This window comes from Dipteris shenzhenensis, chromosome 2, assembly GCF_047967505.1.
Source record: "Dipteris shenzhenensis isolate YYH24624 ecotype China chromosome 2, Dip_SZ_1.0, whole genome shotgun sequence".
NCBI lineage: Eukaryota > Viridiplantae > Streptophyta > Polypodiopsida > Gleicheniales > Dipteridaceae > Dipteris > Dipteris shenzhenensis.
Window position 1 is genome coordinate 45726772 of NC_141597.1, and position 23334 is coordinate 45750105.

The 23334-nt window shown below is 39.2% G+C and overlaps 1 protein-coding gene across 1 annotated transcript; it reads left to right on the top strand.

Annotated features, from left to right (window-relative positions):
- Positions 1–324: 324 nt before the first annotated feature.
- LOC147904844 (amino acid transporter AVT6A-like) lies at positions 325–14574 on the top strand (the record flags this gene model as incomplete). Its single annotated transcript, XM_087392497.1, has 5 exons — positions 325–376; positions 4421–4462; positions 4568–5030; positions 14239–14369; positions 14456–14574. Coding segments are annotated over 5 exons (807 nt in total), but the record flags the coding sequence as incomplete, so codon positions are not given.
- Between the last annotated feature and the right edge of the window lie 8760 nt (positions 14575–23334).

The window sequence follows — 23334 nt, forward strand, 5'->3', positions numbered from 1 at the left end:
CTAACCACACAAAGTATCCACTAGGACCCCCACCGCATCTAGTGTGCTCCTATGGAGTACTTTGTCATAGTCTCACTCGACTAAAAATAATAATGTCCAAAGCAAGATATATCAGAGATATAATTTCCGTAACATAACACTTCTTGGTGGGGCGCATGATACCATATGATGGGTTCCCACAAAATATAAAGTATATACCTTGAAAAATATGCAAGATTTTTAGATTTGTACATATTTTTCATAATATGTGAGGCCCGAGGGGGGGGGGGTTTTTTAATAGTAAAATATAAAAACCCATCTCCTTTCAAATTAATGTAACTTTTTCACGTGTTACCCAAATTTCAAGGGTTAAAGACATATTTGAAGCTCTTTCAGTGTAGAACACAATCATGTTAATTTGAATAATTTCTACTCATGGCATATTATTAAATTCATCTCATACTCAAGATTTTGATAGGTTTTCTTACTAAAGGGAGTTGGCGCCCCAAGGCTATGACCCCTTTGGATCATCTTTGTGTGGTCACTCTACTCCTATCCTATCCTCTTGGTTATCCACTTAGGCTTCCATTGTGCACTCCACATTTACTAACATATATTTCTATGGAAATAAATTACTCCTAGTCTGATCTAAATTACAATTGGTGCCATTCCCTCTCGATGAGGTTGTGGAGATGGCACTGGTGTCATTCTTCCTAATATGAGGGAATGAAGAATGGGGAGAATGGAATTGGTGCCCTTTTTCTTTGAAGGAATTAGGAGAATGGTGCTAATGTCATTCTCTTTATGAGGAGGTGGAGAATGGCGTTGGTGCCACTGTCTCTAGTTTGATGGATGGGGAGAATGGCATTGGTGCCATTATGTCTATGAGGATATGAGAATGGCATTGGTGCTATTCTCCATAAACTCTCTTAGAGAATGGCATCAGTGCCAATCTACCTTTCCACATGCCTGTCTTATCTAGAAAAAATGTAAAGAATGGTTTTTGTGGATTCTACAATGGCCCCTCTAAGCTAACCTTACACGTAGAAACCATGCCCCCAAAGCTACTGGTAGGTTGTAGCCTAATATGAGCTACATCTAGCTAATGAGTGCCATTCTCCACTTTCTCTAGAGAAAATGGAACTCGTGCCATTCTCCCCAATTCATCAAAGGAAGAATGGTAGTGGTGCCATTCTCCATTTGTTTATGTAGTTCCATACACGCTATTCCTCATAGTGAAAAGGGAACGAGTGCCATTCTCTCCATTCTCCATTAACTAAGGATGTGAGAATTGCATTAGTTCCTTTCTCTATGTGAGAACTAAGGAGAATGTGGCACTAGTGCCATTCTCCCACTAAAGTTATCAAGAGGGCATGAGGAAAGATAGAATGACACACGTGCCTTTATCTATATGTGATCTATGGAGAATGGGGCAAGTGCCAATCTACCACTAACATTATGAGGAGGTCATGAGAAAAGGGTCAATGGCAGCCATTCTCCCATAAAGCTATGAGGATGCCATGAGGAAAAGGGAAGTGGCACTGGTTCCATTCTCCCAATAGGGCTATGAAGACAGTAGAATGGCACTTGTGCCATTCTACCAATAAGTGTATGAAGAAGGATGAAGAAAGAGAGAATGGAAATGATGCTATTCTCCATTTATGAATCATAGGTAAAATGGAACTAGTGCCATTCTACCAATAAGATTATAGCACTTACCACCATCGTTGTAAGGTTTGTCTTCCATTCCAAGATTGAGTTCTTGGGTTAGCAACTGCTCCAATTCTAAGATGTGAAAGGATTACTGGTGTCTCAGGCAATCCTCTCTTTGCTTCAATGTCTTCAATGAAGTTGCTTTTGGAAATAAATCATTTTTGTCTAGCAATTTTCTCCGCTTTCAATTTCTGTTTGATGTGATTCGACACTTGGAAAATATCAATCTCACCAATAGAAAGTATTTTCAGTACCATCAATCATGAGTCGACATCTTGAGGAAAAGGGTCTATAACTTCCAAATCTTTAGGTCAATAACTACTCAAAACCTTGTGAGGATCTGTGGGAATGCATACATCTTGATTATCACTTTTAATTATCATTTCTTTTAAACCCCAATCATGTAGTACCTTTGCACTTTGAAGCCAAGGTCCTCCCAACAAAATAGGGTAGGCATGTTGCTCCATTGCAATCACAATAAAGTTAACTATGTAACCTACAAAAATTACGTCATCTTATCGCATACCTTTTGGGTCAAGTGATCATTGATCTGCCATCCACACTCGAAAAAGAGATGGCTTGAATGTATTAAACTTTAGCCTCTTAGCAATTTCTTCATAAATAATGTTTACTCCTAAATCACTTTAAGTTAGAAAATATTAAGCTGATTTTCATATTCTTGAATATTTCCCATACTCGAGCTAGCTCTATGCTAGAGTCTGATGAAAGTACTTGGTTCTTGTGCACTTTGTTCACCCGGTTCAATGATGAGTAGCTGAGACTACTTAGATGGCATTTCTACTACTAGCCCTTTGCCCTTCAAATCTCTAGAAAGTTTAGCAACAAATTCCTTTCGTGAGTTCGAATAGATAGCTTTGCCTAAGGGATCTGTATCTGTAGAGGCTGCAATTGGATCTTTTGACATGGTAACCACTTGGGCATCCACTCCACATGATTTGTCATCTATGATTGCTCAAAATTTTGGATCCACTTCTTTTTGTTCCATATTAGTTTTGAGAAACTTTGAATGCTATTGGACAATCAAAACAAAGATGGTTCTCTCCACAGCATAAACATTTGATCTTGGACAGATCTTTCTTTTTCTTGCCATTATTACCCTTATCTTTTTGCTTCGTTTGCCACTATTAGACCGAGTATCACCTAGTTTGCTGATACATGACAATTTTTACCATTGAAGCAACATTCTAATTCATCATGCCCAAGCTTGGTGCATGTGTTGCACTACTTAGTTTTGTAGTCTTCCTCTAAGTGTCCATTCCCATAACACTTGTTACACTATTTTTGTTACTACCTAGCTTCCCTCGAATGCAAAATTCCTTTAGTTTTTTCTTCAGCTTGGTCTTGAGCTTATCTTTCTTTTCCGGCATTTTCTAAGTATCACTATTGGCTTCTTTCTTCCCAGTCTTGTCTTCCAATCATTCACTCTTTTCAACAGCGATGGCTTGGTCAAGCAACTTTTCATATGTCATAGTCAGGTTGACTATTTTTTGCTTACACAAGTCCACTTGTTTGCATCCTATAGTCAACCAGGCTCTCATAGACTTGTGATCTGGTACATTATTCAACTGATTGATAAGAGCTTGCACCCTAAGTACAAAGTCTTGGATGGACTCCCCCTTGTTTTTCTTTAGGATCAGAGAGCCAAAAAGGAGGGTCTTTACAAGCGGCTCTACAACATGCAAAACGCATTGAACATTAAAAAAGATCAAATGATGGAGGAGCTAGAAAGGAAGAATGCGGAAACCAAAAAGGTGATGTAGGAATTGTGAGAGAGCTTCAAGGCCAGGAAGGATGGGATAGAGAGTAGCCGAGATGAAGAAGACAATGAGGCAGCTCCCTAGGCTAGGAAGGATGCAGAGAGCAGCCATGGCAGAGCAAGTTTTCAACCACAACATTGGAGCTAGTTCCAGCTACCGCGGTGGAGCATTTTGTAGCAGCCACCATGGTAAGGGTTGTTTTTTGAAACACAATTTGAAGTCGAAAGAGCAAGCTACAAGACCTTGCAAGAAGATTAGGATAGATGTTTTCACGATCTTGCTGTGGCTTTTGACAGTTATGAAAAACAATCCATCGTCCTGCGAGATTTCCAAACTAGAGTGGAAGTCTTGGAAACCGCCCATTTAGATATTTTTCAACAATTTACGAAGCTTCAACAGATGCTGAGGGATCCAGATGAAGTTGTTGCACAGAATGAGCAAAAAGGGGAGGAGATGAAGGAGAACATTCGTAGCCTTAGGATGAGGGAGGAAGGAATCAAGAAGCAACTTCATCATGTACAGAGAAAGACTGTGGTATTGATGGTCACAATAGTTAAATCGGATGCCTATCCTACTATGCAACAAGGTCCTAAATGCATGGTCTGCCATACGCCCATCATAGATGACTATTGTATTCGATGGCCTGCATGCTACCACCATATGCATGCTCTTTTCTCCAAAAACTAGTGATTTCCTCCATGAGCATGACACCTATTATGACCTTTAGCACCATTCCCTCCCGTTCCACCCTCGAACCTAATGGAACTACACCTTAGATGTATTAATTAGATTAGATAGATGCTCATACAAGGATGGCACATGAACCATCTACACATGCTCACGAAGAGGACAAATACACTAAACATGAAACCATGTATGTTGGCCCTCAAGTTAGGCTAGCACAAGAGCAAGTACCACTAATGTATCCACCATCTTCAATTATTTCTCAGTGGTTCCAATTGTGGTGACAACATACATTTGTCATCATTCCGGTATACCTTTTAGGAATAGCAAAGAAACTTATGTTTTGATATTTTAGTCTGAAGGACAATTCTGTAGAGCAAAATGGCTAATTTTCAGTTGTGTTGTTTTGACAGTTCACCCAATACTCAATGAACTGGAGAAGGAATCTCATTCTCAGAATGTTATCCGAGCATCTCTCGTTCTATGTACAAGAATATACTTGACAAGCCTGTTTGGTTATCTCTTGTTTGGAGATGACACATTGAGTGACATACTATCCAACTTTGATGTTGATCTTGGTGTGCCTTATAGCAGTGTATTGTCAGACATTACACACATGGGATATGCTATTCATCTCATGCTCGTTTTCCCCTTGCTGCATTTCTCACTCCGTCTTAATCTTGATGGGCTTGTCTTTCCAAGTGTTGCACCTCTTTCAAAGGACACACGGAGATTTTTCTTGCTGACTGCATGCCTTGTTCTGTTGTCCTTTCTTGGTGCATCCTTTGTGCTGGATATTTGGGATGCCTTTCAAATCACACAGTCTACCTCAGCTGTCTGCCTTGGTTATATCTTTCTTGGAATTCTTGTGCTAAGGTATCTACGCTTCTTTTTATTTTTTAGGCATGCTTGATATTCTGGAATATTGGATCATGCAATTCTTGTGACTGCATGGATGGCTATGCTTGGCTACATTGATTGAGTGCCAAAAGTGCCAAGACACTGAGCTTGAAGGGTGAGATCAAAGTACAAGACTGTTCATATGCTTGTGGATAGCGGGAGTACACATAGCTTTATCAAAACCAAGACCTTGCGGAAGCCTGAAGGTGGGATTGATTGCCAAAAAAATAGACCATGGGCTGAGCCAATGGACAGCATATGATCAGCAAATTATGTTGCCAGGGTGCAAGGAGCCGGCTTTCATGGTTATGATTTATAGGGGATCTCTTTGCATTGGACATATTGGATTTGGATCTATCAAAGTGGCGTGGTGTTGAATAAAGGCGATCAGGGGCCTGAACATTAAAGGCTGCACATTTCTATTCTATACAGAGAAAGAAATATGACCAGGGAGCTTTCTATGCCTTTTAAATTTTGTTGTGGTATATGCTAGTTTGGTATTCAAGTTATTTGAGATTGCATATATTTCCCTAGTATAGGGAAAAGGGTATTCATCTTAGTTGTGAGTGTTTGGAAGTTGGGTTACAAATTGTAAATACAGTTTTAGGCAGTGTTTAATTTATTTAAAAAAAAGCCACCAATTGACCTAAATGGAAGTTGAAGAAGAAGCTTCTAGGGTGGCACCTGCAGGCAATGATTGGGCAAGTAGTAGTAGTGTTAGCAAATTTTTGAATGGCGAGCACCAAAACTAAGAGGCGGTGACCCTGCATTTGAAGCGGAGGTTACCAAAAGCTAAGGGCCATAGACCAATGGCGAGTAGTCACCCAGCAACTCAAGTATGGCAAATAGATAAGGTTATTCTATAGTATTTAGAAAAGCATTGTAACATGGATAAGGGAAGAGAGTGTGTTTTGAAGCTCTCCCTCTCACCTAGCTTGCTAGGTTAGGAAGCTTGTTACTGAGTGTGCATTGCAAGTCAAGGTGGCTTGGTTACATCAGATTTCTCAATAGACAAGTTTGGTTCCTTTTCCATTTGTCTATGATGTGTATACATAATAAGGTGTTATGCTCCTAATTAATAACTCAGTCCCCCATCATCACCTTATCATCACACGATTTCTCCTTCAGGAGAGCAGCCTCCTCGACCTCTAAGTTTTCTTATTGACTATAACTATCACCCCGAGCATGCACAATTGGCAATTAGCAGACTACAACCACAAGCATCTTCACTCGAGCATTGCACAGGGTTGGGCTACTTACGAGCACCAAGCACCTGTGAGTTAGTTTATCAGAATTGAGAAAACCAAAGCATCAACATTTGGCAATCCTACTGGGGAACGGTCAATTGAATTTGCAAGTTGACATGCTATTAGTAGGGGAATTAAGGGAATTGAGTTAGCAATCCTAGAATTGACTGGTAATTGAGAGGTTCATGTTGACCAATGAGGAGATGAAGCACTTTGTTGGGTAGTGTGAGCTATTACAAGAAATTTCTCCAAGTAACTCCAAACGAGTGGTGCAGTTTGGTGTTGTGCTTGAAGACCGAAGTGTGGAATATAAGAAGTATTCAGACAACTAATCAGCTACTCTATGATTTAGCCCAATGGTGGGGCTGATATGTGCTTGGAGAGAAGACAAAGATACACATCCAGGCATGAAGAGTTCTTGATCCAATGGAATTGGCTACATCCTACCAAGAGGACTGGTGTGGTCTCAGAGCCAGAGTTAAATGCCCAAAAAAGGCTAGAAAAAGCATCAATTGTCCAACAACAGCATAGATCATGAGGAGAGAGACTTGGCCACACTATCACAAGGGTGGAAGTTGACTACTATGTAGAGTCAAAAGGACAAACTGTTGGTATTAGGATGAGGCATTCTAGAAAACTAGTAGATGAAGTTTCATAATAGAAAATGGAGTGGGGGCATTCTTCTATAGAAAGTTTGGACTTTAAACGATTGGCTATTTCCTCTCTAGATCATCAAAATGAGTGTCAGGATTACACCAATGAATGAAGAGAAAGACTTCTTTGATACTTGAATAGTATTCCAAGAGAATCTCATAGAGAAAGGTATGATTGAAAGAGACCAGCCACCACTGTACATGGCCAAAGAATCAACCAACAAGAAGAAAGGCATGCTTCTGATGGAGAAAGATTCCATCGAGTACCTGAAGGAAAACATGGAATAGGTAAGACAATTTTCTCGAGTTCATATATCCTTGGATAGAAATGCTACTAGGGTACATTGAATCGCAGCACATTTAATGCCTTAAAAACTTTCTATGGACCAATTGCATATGCTGGTTGACAGTGACCTCATGCACATGAAGGAAGATATGACAACTGGAGACCTAGAGATCCTATTCTTTCAAGTGGACGAAGTATTCACTCGGGGTATGGAGAAAATCGAGTGGAAGTACCTCTAGAATGAATAGAGAAATACAATACTAGTTCCAACATGAAGGTAAAGTTTTAGAATTTCAAGGGTACTAGTGACAAAGACCCATACAATCATCTTCAAAGTTTCTTGTGGGTTTGTCATATAAATGGTGCCACGACAAATGAAGAATACATGGATTATTTCCCATGTACTTTAATCCTTAGGGGGGTCACTCATCATATGTAACCCTATCACATGAGTTCAATAGAAGGTTATTTTTAATTCCCAAATTTTACAAAAATTAACTTATATAAGGGAATATTTAAACTAGTTTTGGATAAAAATTACATATTTGTATAGAAAAAGGGTACATTTTATTAAGGAAAATTTTATCGATAAGGGATTTTGAAAATAGACCTTGAAAGCATGTGATATAGAGGGTTATACATAATCCCTCCCCCATAAATGGATAGAGGTGGTTCAATCAATTTCCAATTGGGCATTTTCCAGATTGGAATGCTATGTCAGAAGCATTCTTACAATGGTTCAGACAGGAAATCAATGAAGAAGATGTTTGCAGAAAGCTAGTTGAGAATTTGTGGTGACATCCTTCTGAATTTTGATGGTGCTGCATGCTTGAACTTAATTTCAAGCATGTGCCACATATATAGTTTCATGAGGCAGTAGCTCTTTGTTATCTTCTCGTGTAGTCTTGTGAGGTCTCTAATAACCATAGTATCTGGTTTAGCAGCACCTTTATTAAAAATCTTCTCTATCCTCCTCTATGTCTTATTTGAATGCTTTTAAATAGGGCCCACAGAATCCAATGATTGAGCTAGCCCTGCAAATAGTCTCATGCCATGCAAACTTCCGATAGCATTAGACTTTTCTTATGTCTTTGAAAAGGCTCCTAGAATTCGATGATGCTTTCGATGAACCCTCATTAACAAAGATCCTAACAAAGCATCAAGTCTAATTTTGCCAACTTTCAATGCCACAAGCTTGTATCAACAAATTGTACATCACTATGAACAAGCCATCGATGAAAGATTCTTGTATTTAACGTGTTCTTGTGACATATTTTCTTGACACAACACTTTCTAAAGTGGCCCAAGCTTGAGTTCAAGCATGCCTACATTGGCAATTGACATTGTTGAGCCTTTGCTAGATGACAAAAACAACATGTTGGAAATGAAATTGAGTATTGCCTCTCAATCTCGATGGGTGCAAGTTCTCAATCTTAAGTTCAATCATGCTAGGAATGTAACTCATCTACTGTACTAGTTCATGGATGTATCTTCTTGGAATTGATATTGTGTAACTCCTTTTGTCACACTCTCTCTTTTTTTCCTCTCCCTTCCTCCCTCTCTTTGTCTCTCTTCCATCCATTATGGCTCTCTAAAGAAAAATATGTTTAGAAGCTTGGAATGTTTTACGTTCCAAATAGTTGTATCAATACTTATTAAATCAATAAAGAATTCATTCTTCTAGGAAAATATTGTAGCCCTTGAGATTTTCAAAATATGATTTTATTTTATTTTTAAATCGATTGCAACTTCACCAAAAATTTTGTGTTTTGTAAATGTGAATTTCCATCGCTTTATCTTTTTGGTAGGTTGAAGAATAAAAATGTGGAGATGTGGAGATGAACTATTGCTTCTCCATGAAAGTGTTATTGTTGGATGAGGAACAAGCTGCTCAACTAATCCTCTATCACTTTGTACTGGAGTCCCAATAGGAGAAGGATGCATGTCAATTGTTCAGCTAGAGAGCTTCTTAGATGACACTCATCTCCCATTTCATCCAATGGGTGCATCAACAATGCTCGAGGCAGTAGGCACTATCGTGAGATGGCAAGATACAATGGTGAAGAGGTTTGACATGGAAAAATAAGAAGTTTCTAGCCAAACCATGTGATTAGGTGGGAAGATCTCATAGGCAAGAAGGTAATATTATTGTCATATGAGGGTGACAAACTGGGAAATACCAATTCTTGCCTTAGCATGCAATAAGATACCGTAATTTGTTACTGTTTTAAAGAAACAGACTGTAATAAGATACCCTCAATTTTGTTATCCAAATTGTGGGATAGTCGAAAGAAAATCCCACAAGTTAAATTTCCATAAAAAATGATTCTTCATTAAGACCTCCCCTAATTTTTTCATGTTAGTTTTGTTAAGAAGTGAACTTTTATATAAGAATTGCAAGTTTGTATGCCCTAATAAAAATTAAAATTTGAAACATTTTCCAAGATTTTAAACTTTTATGAAAAATTTTTAATAGTTTCAGCAAGATTTACATATTGTACTTAGAGATTCAAAAGAAAATGTATAAAATCATACTATGTTTTGTCAATATCATGAACCTAAAAAGATTAGCTTGATAAACTTTCTCCAAGATTTTATACTAATATAAAAATATTGCTTTGATAAAGACATCCAGGGATCCCTCATGGATTTATTCCGCTATCAAAAGGTCTTTTACTCCATTAACTCTATGGACTCCTCAAGGACCTCCACATCACTCTTGTCCAAGTCCTCTAGATCCATGTCATTGGGCACAATAGGAATTAGGTGTGACCTAGGCAGTAGAGCCCAGTCTACCTCATCATTCTTGATCTTGCCATATCCCCTATACAATGCCTCCAACTGCTCTACCAATTCTACTTTTGTATATGTAGGGGCCTTGCTATTTCCCATACATAGACTTCAATGCCATACATATGGTGAAAGGCCTCAAACTATTCTTCCCCATGTGCATTGGTAGTGTACATTTCAGACATGCCTAGGAAAGAGGAGTAAATGTAGGTCATCTCTCTCTCTCTCTCCATTTGTGCCAATAACTAGACTAACCTTATAGTTGCCATATCCCCTATACAATGCCTCCAACTGCTCTACCAATTCTACTTTTGTATATGTAGGGGCCTTGCTATTTCCCATACATAGACTTCAATGCCATGCATATGGTGAAAGGCCTCAAACTGTTCTTCTACATGTGTGTTAGCAGTGTACATTTTAGACATGCCTAAGAAAGAGGAGTAAATGTAAGTCATCTCTCTCTCTCTCTCTCTCTCTCTCTCTCTCTCTCTCTCTCTCTCTCTCTCTCTCTCTCTCTCTCTCTCTCTCTCTCTCTCTCTCTCTCTCTCTCTCTCTCTCTCTCTCTCTCCATTTGTGCCAATAACTAAACTAACCTTACAGTTGGCATTGGCGGCGATGAGGAGGGATTGGAAAGAGCAATCCAAACTTGCTTATTATGAGACTCGGGGGAGGGAGACAAAATCTATCAAAGCAAACACCGATTGATCGATCTGGGAAAGGAAAATCTCACACAATAGGGTTACTCGGATGATGCTGAGGGGTGGGGTGGTAGACTTGAGGGGCTTCAAAGGAAGGGGTTGCAAGAGATGGCATGCATGATGTGAGTAGTCCCAATTTATTTATTTTCTTGCAATGGTGCTAACTGATTATTCATCATCATGTATTTTTCTTAATATTGGGCTTTCATAACTTAGAATCACTATTGAGATGCCTTTCTAAAAAATCAGCTTTAAAAAAAAAGAAAAATGGCAAACATATTGAATCTAAAATATGAAATTTAATATCACATGAAGTATTTTCTATTCAATTGACTTTAATAATATTAATTAATTCTAATTATGATGTAATAATTAAATAATATAATAAATTTATCAATATATTATTCATTAATTATTAAATAATTGAGAAAAATGTTTGTAGCACTTTTTTTGGGTGGTGTGGCTGAAGTGAGAGAGCTAGAGATTTCTAGAGGATGAACTTAAGTTTGAGCATGGGTGTCACGAAAGGTCATGCAAGAATGGGAGGGGGGGAAGGATGGATGAAAGGGAAAATTTGCAAGCATGAGAATGCGAGATAGGTTGGGAGAGAAAAATAAGAAGAGACAGAGGGTAGAAAGAGATGATAAAAATCATCCCAAATTTGAGGGATTGTCCCAAAATTACTAAAATAGTCTCTAAATGGAAATAAATTGAATACTCCCTTTGATAGATTCAAGTTTTAGAATTGAATCAAAGTAATTTGGTAAAGACCTATTCAAAAAGTTTGACTTACATAATAGTATTAACTATATAGAAATTATAACTTTTTGTAATCTAGATGAGAAAACCTGTAATATATAGAAAATGCAAATTTCCTAGATGATAGATGATCTTTAATACTTTAACTCATTTCCTATATAGTCATGTCTTTATTCCTGTGTAGGGAATGGACATATAGATTCAAAGCAAAACTAAGTAGAAAATCTCTCGAAATTTTTGAGGCTATAGTGAAACAACATAGCATGGATCCTTATTGGTCTAGTAAGAGAGGATAAGTGAGACAAAAGTAATTTTTGTGAAAAGAAAATATTTTAGGAAAGAGATTAATCGGGATCTTGCTCAAAAATCCATTCTAGGAGTAGTTAACTTAATAAGAGAATTAAGAAAACAAAGAAAGTAGTGAGTGTATTAGGAGAGGATATGTGAGATAGAAGCAAGTTTCATAAAAGGCAAGAATAATTTATTGGAAAGAAGGGGGACCTTGCTTTAAAAGCCATTTTGAAACTAGTAGATTTAATAAGAGAATTAAGAAAAGGAATAATAATATGGAAAATGGCATAGACAAGCATCCACAACAATCATAAGAAGAGATTAAAAATTAGTAAAATAAGGGATTTAAGAAAAGGAATAATACATGAAAAATGACATAGACAAGCATCCAAATAAGTTTGAGACGAGATTAAAAAGGGGAGACTAAAGCATGCTACCAATATGTATGATGAGACAAGCTTGTATCCATGTGCAAAGTCAATAACACATCTCCTTGGATAAAGTCTAAAGCACTACCAATGTGTATGACAACAATAATGAGGACGAGCTACCGAAAGGAAGTAAGCCTCATGTCCATGTGCAAAGTCAATGACACACCTCCTTGGATAAAGTCTATATGACAAGAGGTTGTAAAAAGCAAGAAGACTTTATTGGAAAGAAGGTGGACCTTGCTTTAAAAGCCATTTTAAAATTAGTGGATTTAATAAGAGATTCAGAAAAGGAATAATAAAATGAAAAATGAAATAGACAAGAATCTACAACAAGCCTAAGAAGAGATTAAAAATTAATAAAATATGAGATTCAAGAAAAGGACTAATACATGAAAAATGACATAGACAAGCTTCCATATAAGTTTAAGAAAAGATTTAAAAAAGGGAGGGTAAAGCACTACCAATGTGTATGGCGAAAATAATGAGGAGGAGCTGCCCAAAGGCAGTAAGCCACATGTCAATGTGCAAAGTCAATGACACACACCCTTGAAAGCACTACCAATGCGTATGTGAGAATAATGAGGACGAGCTACCCAAGGCTGTAAGCAATGTGCCCATGTGTACAGTCTGCAAAGTCAATGATGCACCTCCTTGGATAGAGTCTAAAGCAGAAGAGGTTTCCCATTATTGATACCTAGGTCTTAATCTTTGCCTTGGAGGCATCAGGTTCAAGGTGACTTAGCTTTCTTTTTCCTCGCTTCTTTCTTTCCCTTTTGTCCCCCCACACTCTTGCAAGGGCTCGCGCTTTCTTGTTTCTCTCTCCTTTTTTCCCTTTTTTTTTCCACAGTCTTTTACAAACATAAGGAAAGGGGTGGGCATAACTCTATACACACAGAGATCAAGATAACTTACCTTTCTTTTTCCTCTCTCCTTTTTCTTCTTTTTTTTCCCCACACTTTTACACCCAAGAAGGAAAGGGTTGAAGATTATTTTTTCTCTTCTCCATTTTTACCTCTTTTTTTCCCACTCTTGTTTTTTCCCCCAAAGGAAAGGAACTGCTATTAATGCTTGGAAAGTCAACCATACAAATCTGTGATCCTAAAGGTGTTTATCATCGGAAAATAAATAAAAAACAAGCCTGGTTGTTAAAGGAAGAAGAAATCCACCTCATGGCCTGGGGAATCTGGCTAACAACCAAGGTGGCAGATTCTGCTATACACGCTATGAGCTCCACATGATAAAAAATGGCTGGAGGCCAAGCCCGGCAAAGACGCTCCACACTCTTTTACGACATTAGGGAAACACCTCCCTCGGGCATTTTTCGTATGTCAAGGTCCGGGGCCTTTTACAGGTGAAAATGACATGTTGCCATCTCAGCATACAACCCTTCGCAACAAGGAGCATGTACTCAAAATCGATGGTGGTGATTGTCGGAGCGCGCACATCAATCTTTCGAAAAAAGGAGAGGCGATGATCGAACGGCTCGTGTCAATTTCAAATCGAAAGGGGACCTTGACAAACAAGAGGAAAGGGGAGGGCATAGCTCTATAAAGAGCAAGTCCACAATGTGGAGACCATGACTAGACGAAGGAGCCTTAGGTGCCTAATTAGCAGCTTTGGAGAAACCGGCCTTGAAGAAGACCACCCCTATCTCTTAACGTTTCTCTATTTCTTTCTCAATTACGTTGCCCTTTCAGAAATCCCACAGATTCTCATACCGTTCCCGTATGGTACGCCGCCACCCTCTTAACCTGTGGCATCGTGTACCTTTATCACTTTATTTTCGTTTCCTGCACATGCTTACTAGCCTCCTTAAACACTCGCATTTCTCGTCGCTTTCATTCCCGCGTCGTACCCTGTCCTTCATTCAACGACGTTACTCCCATTCGCTAAGCCCCCCATCACCATCTACATGTGATCATTTTGTTCGACGCATTCTTACATATGTGTTTGCGACGGGATATTCATTCCTTTCTCTCATCTAGCTGTTCTCGAAAACTGAATGAATAAATCGACTGTTGTACGACAGAGGAGAATATCCTGCCCGCTTTGACGGTGAAGATAGCATTTACAATCACAATGTCGAGGTTAGCGGATCGGTGGAGAGCGTCTCGCCGTCAAGAGGGCCCGGTGGAGAAAGGTTGACACGTCCTGTCAGTGGTACGTATACTCTCTTGACAGATTATGGTTGTTCATAGCAGCTGTAACCGGTCTAATTACAGCTGTTTGGAATTCATGTGCTGCAGGTGTCCCCCATGGAGATTCTTCCGACTCCTGCTTCAAAGATGTAGATTCCTGTGTTGAAGGTCAGCTCCCCCATGAAGACCCTTCCGATTCCTGCTTCAAAGATGAAGTCCTCAAGTAGGAAGAGAGGTCGGTCGTCGGCAGCCGAGTCCAATTTTCCCTTTTTCTGGTATCTCATTAAGCCAGTGGCAGCCACATGGCTGATTCAAGATCCACATGGGTTTTATGGCTTGATCGCAAGCTTTTCTGTGATGCTTTTTGGCAGAAAACGAAGAAACGAATTGAAAGTCAAAAACATATATGCACAACGTAGATACTGTTCGTATCACGAAAATTCAGAGCCGCTAGCGGAGTGTTCAGCTGCAAGGTTGGCTAAAAGAAAGCAAGAAGAGAGGCGTATTGCAGGTGGCAACAAGAAGAAGCTACGTAGATACAAGGATTATTCGACTCTAGAGCGGAGGGCCTTCTCACAGCTTTGTAGAGCCAACCCAACAGACCTGATGCGTAAACAGTATCTCTTACACCTTGTGCTCAACAAAAGCTTCGACACTCCGGCAACCACCTCCACAAAATGCACCTGCAAAGTGAGATAGATACTTTGGTACCATTCAAACTCAGCGGTATGACACACATATATATGTTTGGAAATAATATGCTCAATTGGATTGATATGTTCGAACATAATCGGATTGATCTACTAGTTTTCAATCGGATTGAAAAGTAGTGGATCAATCGGATTGATGTACCACTATTGCATTGAAGAATATACTATTGCATTGAAAAGTAGTAGATCAATCCTTTTCAATGCAATCTCTAGAGACATACTCAATCGGATTGATCGAGTGTAGCTTTTGAATGCAGTAGTATATTCTTCTAGACAGTGGCTTTTCTCTCTTGTAAACTTCATAACTTTCGTAATCCTAATGCTTTCAATGGCCTTGCATAATAAAGGAGGACATATAATGAAGGTCTGTGAGATGAGGTAAATGTTATGTTTACTATGTTTGTTTTGTAAATTGATCATGGACTCAAAGCATACATGTATGTAATGGAATGGTCAGTCCAATACTCGGGGGATTCACCAGGGGAAACTTATGATATCACTTGAGTGTACAATAGGGGTTTTTTAAAAGATGAGCCATAAGCTTATACATTAGGGGTGGGGGTCCTTTTTACTCTTTTTCAATCCTAAATTTAAGTTAGGGGGGGCTTTCAATCTTTTTGGGGGGGAGTGGAGGGAGGGGTGTAGGGAAATATAAGTTTTTACCCCCTAAACATTAAAAGAACACACACTTACACATTGGACTAGTGACAATTAGTCATGTACCAAGTGTGCATGAACTAAGCCCAAGCGATGGCTAGTTCTAGGCCATGGTAGGAAAACAAATGAATATCACACATTGGTGAATATTTGAAGATGGTATGATCTATATCGTCTAAATTTTTGTAGGGTCTAATCTAGATAATTGAGAAAGAATGTAGATTTAAGGAAAGGGGGGACATAGTGCGCTTTTAGTGGTATCCTTATAAGCTTAAATAGGGGTGTTTTATTATGCCATATGGACCGTATATAGGGGGTTTTCTTGAAGTGCATACACGCAAGTGACATCCCCCTTGTACAAAGAGTGAATCCCTTGGGGTCCAATATGCGAATGAGGTCCCACATGTGAGTTGGGATGGAATGTTGCTCCCGACATAGTCGATTTGGCGAAAAGAGAGAAAAGAGGATGAAAGAGAGGAAGAGAGGATGAAAGAGTGGAAGGAAAAGAGAGGAGAAAAGAGAAGGAAAAGAGGAAAAAAAGAGAGGGGAAAGAGGGAAAGCATATGATTATGCTTATGCATGAGCATATGAGCATATGAGCATATGCTCATGCATAAGCATACACAAATGCATATGCTTATGAAAAGAGAGAAAAGAGGATGAAAGAGAGGATGAATGAGTGGAAGGAAAAGAGAGGAGAAAAGAGAAGAAAAAGAGAAAAAAGAGAGGGGAAAGAGAGGAAAAGAGAGAAAGCATACGATTATGCTTATGCATGAGCATATGAGCATATGCTCATGTATAAGCATATAAACATAAGCATATGCAAATGCATATGCTTATGAAAACAGAGAAGAGAGGATGAAAGAGAGGATGAAAGAGTGGAAGGAAAAGAGAGGAGAAAAGAGAAGGAAAAGAGAGGAAAAAGAGAGGGAAAAGAGAGGAAAAGAGAGGCAAAAGAGAGGGGAGGAAAGCATAAGCATAAGCATACACAAAAGAGAGGAAAAGAGAGAGGAAGAAGAGGAAATAAGAGAGGGGAGGAGAGAGGATCTTATATTTACACGAAACCTTAAGGCAGGATAAGGAGGAGGGTGGCGAGGGTGCGCGTGTACCTTCACACTTTGAGCAAGAGGATAGTCTCTCAGATGTGCTAGATGATGACGTGGGTATGGTGGACATGATGGATTCTATTTTTAGGGGCACTACATCACGTGATGTCCGAGTCTAAGGCCAATATGCGAGAATTGCAATCAACATGGTTGTATGAGGGTGCTTGGATGTCAAAACTACAAGCTTGTCTCTCAATCTCCTCTCAATCTTGAATCTGCAAGCAAAATATCGGTGGTCCGATACAAGTGTCAGCCTTAATGAGGTTAGCTCTTGCATTAATTTATCTCATAATTTGGACATTGTTTGTTTTGAGAATCATCATAGTTTCTCATTATTCGAAGCCTGTGTATGTTTGAATTGCGATAGGTTGCTCAAGAAGATGTTTCCTGCACCAAATACCATGCCTGCATTAAGAGATGGCATACATGTCTTTGATATTTTTAGAGCTCCTAGACATACCAATGACATTTTGGTTAGGGGAATTTTGATGTGGACCATGCATGACTACCCAGGATATGGAGAGTGTTCTGCAGGTACGTGGTTGTGTCTTTACATGTATAATGATACTTTTATGACTCTCTTTCTAGCACATGTCTTGTACTAACGCATTGAAGGAATCCTGCACGAGTTGCAATAAGTGGGTACCATGCTTGTCCTATTTGTGGGAAGGGTTTGAGTGCACTTGCATGACACTCCAAACATATGAGGAAAATGGTTATGAAGGTCATGCTCGATACCTTCCGCTAGACCATCTCGCCCGTGGAGGCCATCTTGATCCACCACCACCATATTTGAAGGCAAGTGACTGGATTCAGGCTTGTAGGGCAAATGGAGAGGAGCCTCCTCCTGGTATGAAGAGGCTATCCATCTTTCACGACCTTCCTTATTGGGATCAATTACAAATCAATCATCTATTGGATCCCATGCATATCTTTAAGAATGTGGGGGCTACTATTTGGGCACACTTGGTTGGTGACAAAGACTTAAGAGGAGTGCAAGAAGACTTGCATGCTATGAATAGGATGCCTCATTTGTGGCTCCAAGTGCGTGTTCGTAAATTTTTCCTCCAGAAAGCAACATGGATCCTCTCCAAGAGAGAGGAGGCAGCGGTCAAGGTCTCTTTTCGAACACCGACAGGGTACATGTGTTGCTTGAAAGGAGCATTTTCAAAGGACAATAAGCTTAGTGGGCTCAAGTCCCATGATTGGCACAAGGTCTTATAGGTATTCTAAGCTGTAGGATTAGTGTACCAACAATCATGATGCATTAGTGTAATTATGATTATGTTATCTTATTGACATGACTTCTTTGTTGCTTGGATAGTTCATCCTCCCAATTACATTGAAAGGGTGCTTACAAGAAGATGTTAGAAATGCTATATTCAAGATCAGTGTGGTATTGTGAGGTATGCTTACTATCAACTCACATTGATTGCATTTTCTTCAATTTAAGTTGAATAATTTGTAGACAGATTATGAATCTTACATGGACACATGAAAAAGGTGGATATCTCAAAAAGAGATCTCCATATTGAGCATCGAGAAGGCTAGGGTGGACTCCATCGAAGCCGTATGCTTGCTTGAGAAGCACTTTTCCTCAAGCATTATGACAACTCAAGTGCACTTGCTTGTGCACATAGTTGAGGAGGTGGCCATTGTAGGTACCATTCATAGTCGGTGGATGTTTTTTCTCGAGCGGTTTATGAAAACTTTGAAGGGATTTGTAAGGCAGAGAGTAAGATCGGAAGCAAGCATGGCAGAGGGATGGCTTGTGCAAGAGTCATTAGTATATATCATAGAGTTTCTTGCATCCATGGATCCCGATATGCCACAGGCTTGGCATAACAAGGATGATGATTGCATCGTTGGCGAGGTTCCCCAAGGAAAAGGGATTGAAAGAAAGATGAGCGAAGAGCAAATGGAGAAATTCAATAAGTTTTGTATCCTCAATAGCAAGGAGATGCAGAAGTAGATTGAGAGATATGAAGCAAAAGTAGAAAGAATAAATGCAAGTATGAGATTCAGAGTCATGCACAGGCAAGTGCAACCATATCCACGGGATCTCGCCCTTCTTCCCACTCACATGTCACTTGATTGGCTACAACTAGGTCTACGTAAAGCCGAACATGATGGAGAGAAAATAAACGAGCGCGAGCGAGAGTTATCATCTGGATGTATGATGCATGTAAGTTTCTTACCTCTTGACGTAATTAAGTAATTATGTGTGGCAATATATGCTATAAAATAGATGCATCCTCATTATTTTAATGATGCTCTTTTGCAATACAAAAAGTACAGTGCATTATGGTCATATGGACGACATTTTTGCATGGAATGCATCGATTCAAAGAGAGTCACATATGATTGTGGAGTCATGGCTAACTTCACACAAGATAGCTGAGCAAGTGCTTTGGATATCAATCTTCTATCCTCATAGTTGGATTATTGTGGGACCATATGCGAAATCTATGAAATTGATTTTAGACAATTTAGTATTTTCATTCTTGATGTTAAATGGTTTTACAACGGTCTCCATGCTACAGTGAGAAAAGACAATAGTGGTTTCTTTACAATAGACTCCACCAAACTTTGGACCGATGAAAGTGATACTTTTGTTCTTTCAGAGCATCGTGAGCAGGTGCATACTAATGATTTAATTAATCGAATGCTTTCATTTTTTAAGATCAATTAGTACATGTACTTGATCATAAATTCATATAATTGATGGCATTTGACACCCATCTTCAATATAGGTGGTTTTTCATCCGGATCATTCTAATCCAAGATGGTGGTACGTGATCCAAGTTGCACCACAAATTGAAGATAGAGATGTAGATATGGAGATGCTACTACCAATGCCGGATCCAATTGATCCAGATGGATCTAGCGAAGAAGATGAAGATCACAATATGAGCCAAGAGGAAGATACACGTAATGACATCATACTAGAGCAAGATGGAGATCACGATATTGAGGAAGAAGATGACGATCAATAATCACCCGACTTTATTGAAGAAGATCAAGTCTTAGGTGAACGTATGATGCTAGAGTACGATGATGATATAGGAGATCAACTCGGTATAGAGTTGGAGATAGACTTATTTGGTGCACAAGACTTGGCTTAGGATGAAGCCATTGATGTAAATGCTCTTAGTTGATTTTTTTCATCTCAAACTTGGACATGAATATATGAGCTTCAAACTTGATGTACATGCTCATGTATTTTTATTCTTTCAAAGGATCAAACATGTATGAAAAGAAAAAAAATTTATCATTGGGAAAAACTCTCTTTAAAGGTCGGCAGTGTGGGAAAAAACACTCTCTGTATCCACAACAGTGCTAGATGTTGAAGCTATTTTAGTTCTAAACCAAGGAAAATATAGTCTTATTTTGGAGATATTTTAGTCGTTTTACTCCTTGTGCAACAATTTCTCAACCACTGCACTTGTTCTTGGAGCTATTTTAGTTCCAAGCTCAGGAAAATGTAGACATTTGAAATTTATGATAGTTTCCTTGCAACCACCATGCTGGTTATTGGAGTTATATAGTTCTAAACCACCGCGCTAGTTATTGCAGTTATTATAGTTATAAACCAAGGAAAATATACTTCTATTCTGAAGCTATTTTAGTCCTACTAGTCCTTGTCCAACAATTTCTGCTAGTTCTTGGAGCTATTTTAGTGCTATTTTAGTTCCAAGCTAATGAAAATGTAGTCCTATTTTAGAGCTACTTTAGTCCTTCTGCAACAATTGCTTGTGCAGCAATCACACTGGTTGCAATAAATCCTAAATGAGGGCATTTGTGAACCATTTTCACTACAGTAACAATAATTTTTTCAATAGTTTCTTGTGCAACGATGCCGGTGCCTGCAACTGTTGTTGGTGTGAATCAAACATCTCATCATTGGAGAAGCACTGGTATCAGTGCCCACAGTTGCTACTGGTGTGAATCAAACATCTAATTGTTGGAGAAGTGCCAGTGTCAGTCATTGTGGCATTCTTGTTTCAACGGGCTGACCATGGTGTTCTGGTGGCGTTGCTACTGGTGAAGGCAAGGGGGCTAAGGGTACAAGTGTGGGCAAGGGAAACCTATCCAGATGTGCGGTAGGATGTGCAAAAGGTGTGAAAACAGGATGTGACCTCTTTGGGCGATGTGCAGCAAATTACAGAACATAAGTTGGGTGTGGAAATGGGGATAGAGGGGGTGGGGGACAATGTGCAAGAAAGATGCATCAGCTCATTCGGTCCCCATAAGATTTATGCTTGCAAGGTGTTGAAGCTCTCCAAGACACCCGAGGATTTGCACGCAAAAGCATTGGCAAAAGCAACATGCTTAGGGGATGTCATATACCTGGGCATCATCCAAGCTATAGGTCTAGTATCTAATAGTAATCCATTGATAATTTTCCCGTTTTGGAATGGATATCATTTGGATAGATGGATGACCTATCTTAGACATGATGGAAAGAGACCCTCTCCTGCGAGACATAGAGATGACACAGAAATGCATGTTAGAGCTCTGTGCATTTGTCAGCACGTTTTTATCTTCTAAGTGAACTTGTACGCACTGTTCATTATATGCACCAACATAATGTCCTACATAATTATTTGGATGCACAAAACATTATGCTACATTTCTCCGAGTCATCCAAAGAAGTGTATCTAGGCATTTGTGATTGGGGAATGATGACACCAATAAGAACCAACATTAATTATCCGGCAGTGAAGAGTAAGAGTCCCACGAGTGTTACAACTTTTCATCAAAATTTTCACCACATAGCTCCGGAGTGCCTTTATGCTAATCCCCTACCCTTTTTGACTGCACAAGATGTGTATGCAATGTCCCACCACATTCTTAAGATCATAGGCATTTGTGTACCACCAACTTATACTAGTCCTATACAAGCTCTAATTTTGTGGGCTGTGATGACTTGCACTCCAAGGAAAGCACACAGACCTGAGGAGCAGCCATGCACCAAGAGTAGAGTTTTGTAGTGTTTCTAATATTGTAGCAAGCTACAGTTGGCAACTCAGTCCCAACCAAGGACTTAGACCAGCAAATGTTTGATACATCCAAGGACTTAGACCAGCAAATGTCTAATACATCCTTGTACAGTTTGTGATAGTTTGTACAATTTGTGACATGATGACTTATAACATGATCATTTTTGTATATCATTGAGTCCTCAGTCCATGTTGAGCAATTTAATATTTTTTGTATACTTTGAAATGTAATAAGTGTTATGTTGCTATGATGGAATTTGATAAGTGTCATGTTGCTATTCTTTAATGTGCTTTAATGCAATTATCATGATTTAAAACATGTTTACATGTTCTTGATGCATTTATTATAATTTTTTAGGGGGAATTTCAGGATTGATATGAGCTCAAAGGGAGAGAACGTACCTGCATAGAAGCATCTCGAAGTGTCTATGGACACATTTCCAGAGGAGCATATGTATACACATTCTGAGGATGTTCCAAGCCCACAAGATGGTTTAGAGTCTCAAGATGCCAATTTGGCTAAGCAATTGAATCACACCAAGGCTTAAGCAATTTTGAACGAGTAACGAGAGATGCTTGGAAGGGAGCGATTAGGTGTGTTCACCCACGGGTTTGGTGGATGATGATACCATGCAAGGCGATCCACTATCTCTTCGACAAGTGGCCAGCCTTTGTTCAAGTTCATTCATAAGAAACACCCTATTTCTTCAGGTGGGCATGCTAGAAATAAGTACTCACAACCCAAGTTATTTGATGTACAACACAAGGATCTAGCGCACATTCTACTCCAACAATTCATAGAAGCTAAAGGGAACATGCCGAATAATCAACAAATTCCCATGCGCTTCATCCTAGCAAGTGTACACCCATAATTTCTTGCATCACAGGTAGATTAGACCGATGGACACCACTTATCAGGCACAAGAAATGGATGCCCTACCAAATGGAAGTGAGCAAGGACTGAGAATAGAGAGCCAACATCTCATAGGCCTCGTGTATTGACTCTACAGGCACACAATGACCTTATTGACTCCACAAGCACACAATGACCTTATTGACCTAGTAATATCTACCATACCTCTTCATCCATAGGGTGTACTTGCAAGCTGAGATTGCAAGATAGGCCCAAAGAGATTCAAGAGTTACGATCATGTGTCCTCACACTAGAGGCTTAGCCCCAACGATACAAAACCAATTTTGAGGACTTAGATGCAGAAGATGATTTTGATACTTTTGATATTAAAGACTTGACCAATTTGGACAACCAGGGTGCAGGACCTAGCACTCATGGTACTTTAGATGTGGGCCCTAGCACATTTGTCCCTTGAGATATTTTACACACAAACCTATTATATGAGACATTCTATTGTGAACATGTGTATTTGGAATGCAATTTTGTAAAGATGATCTTGAAATATATTAACTCTTTTTCAAGTTCCTTATGTGATGCACTTTTGTAATCTTGGTTTTTGTGTGAAGTAGTGTCTATTATTTACCAAAACCATCAAGAA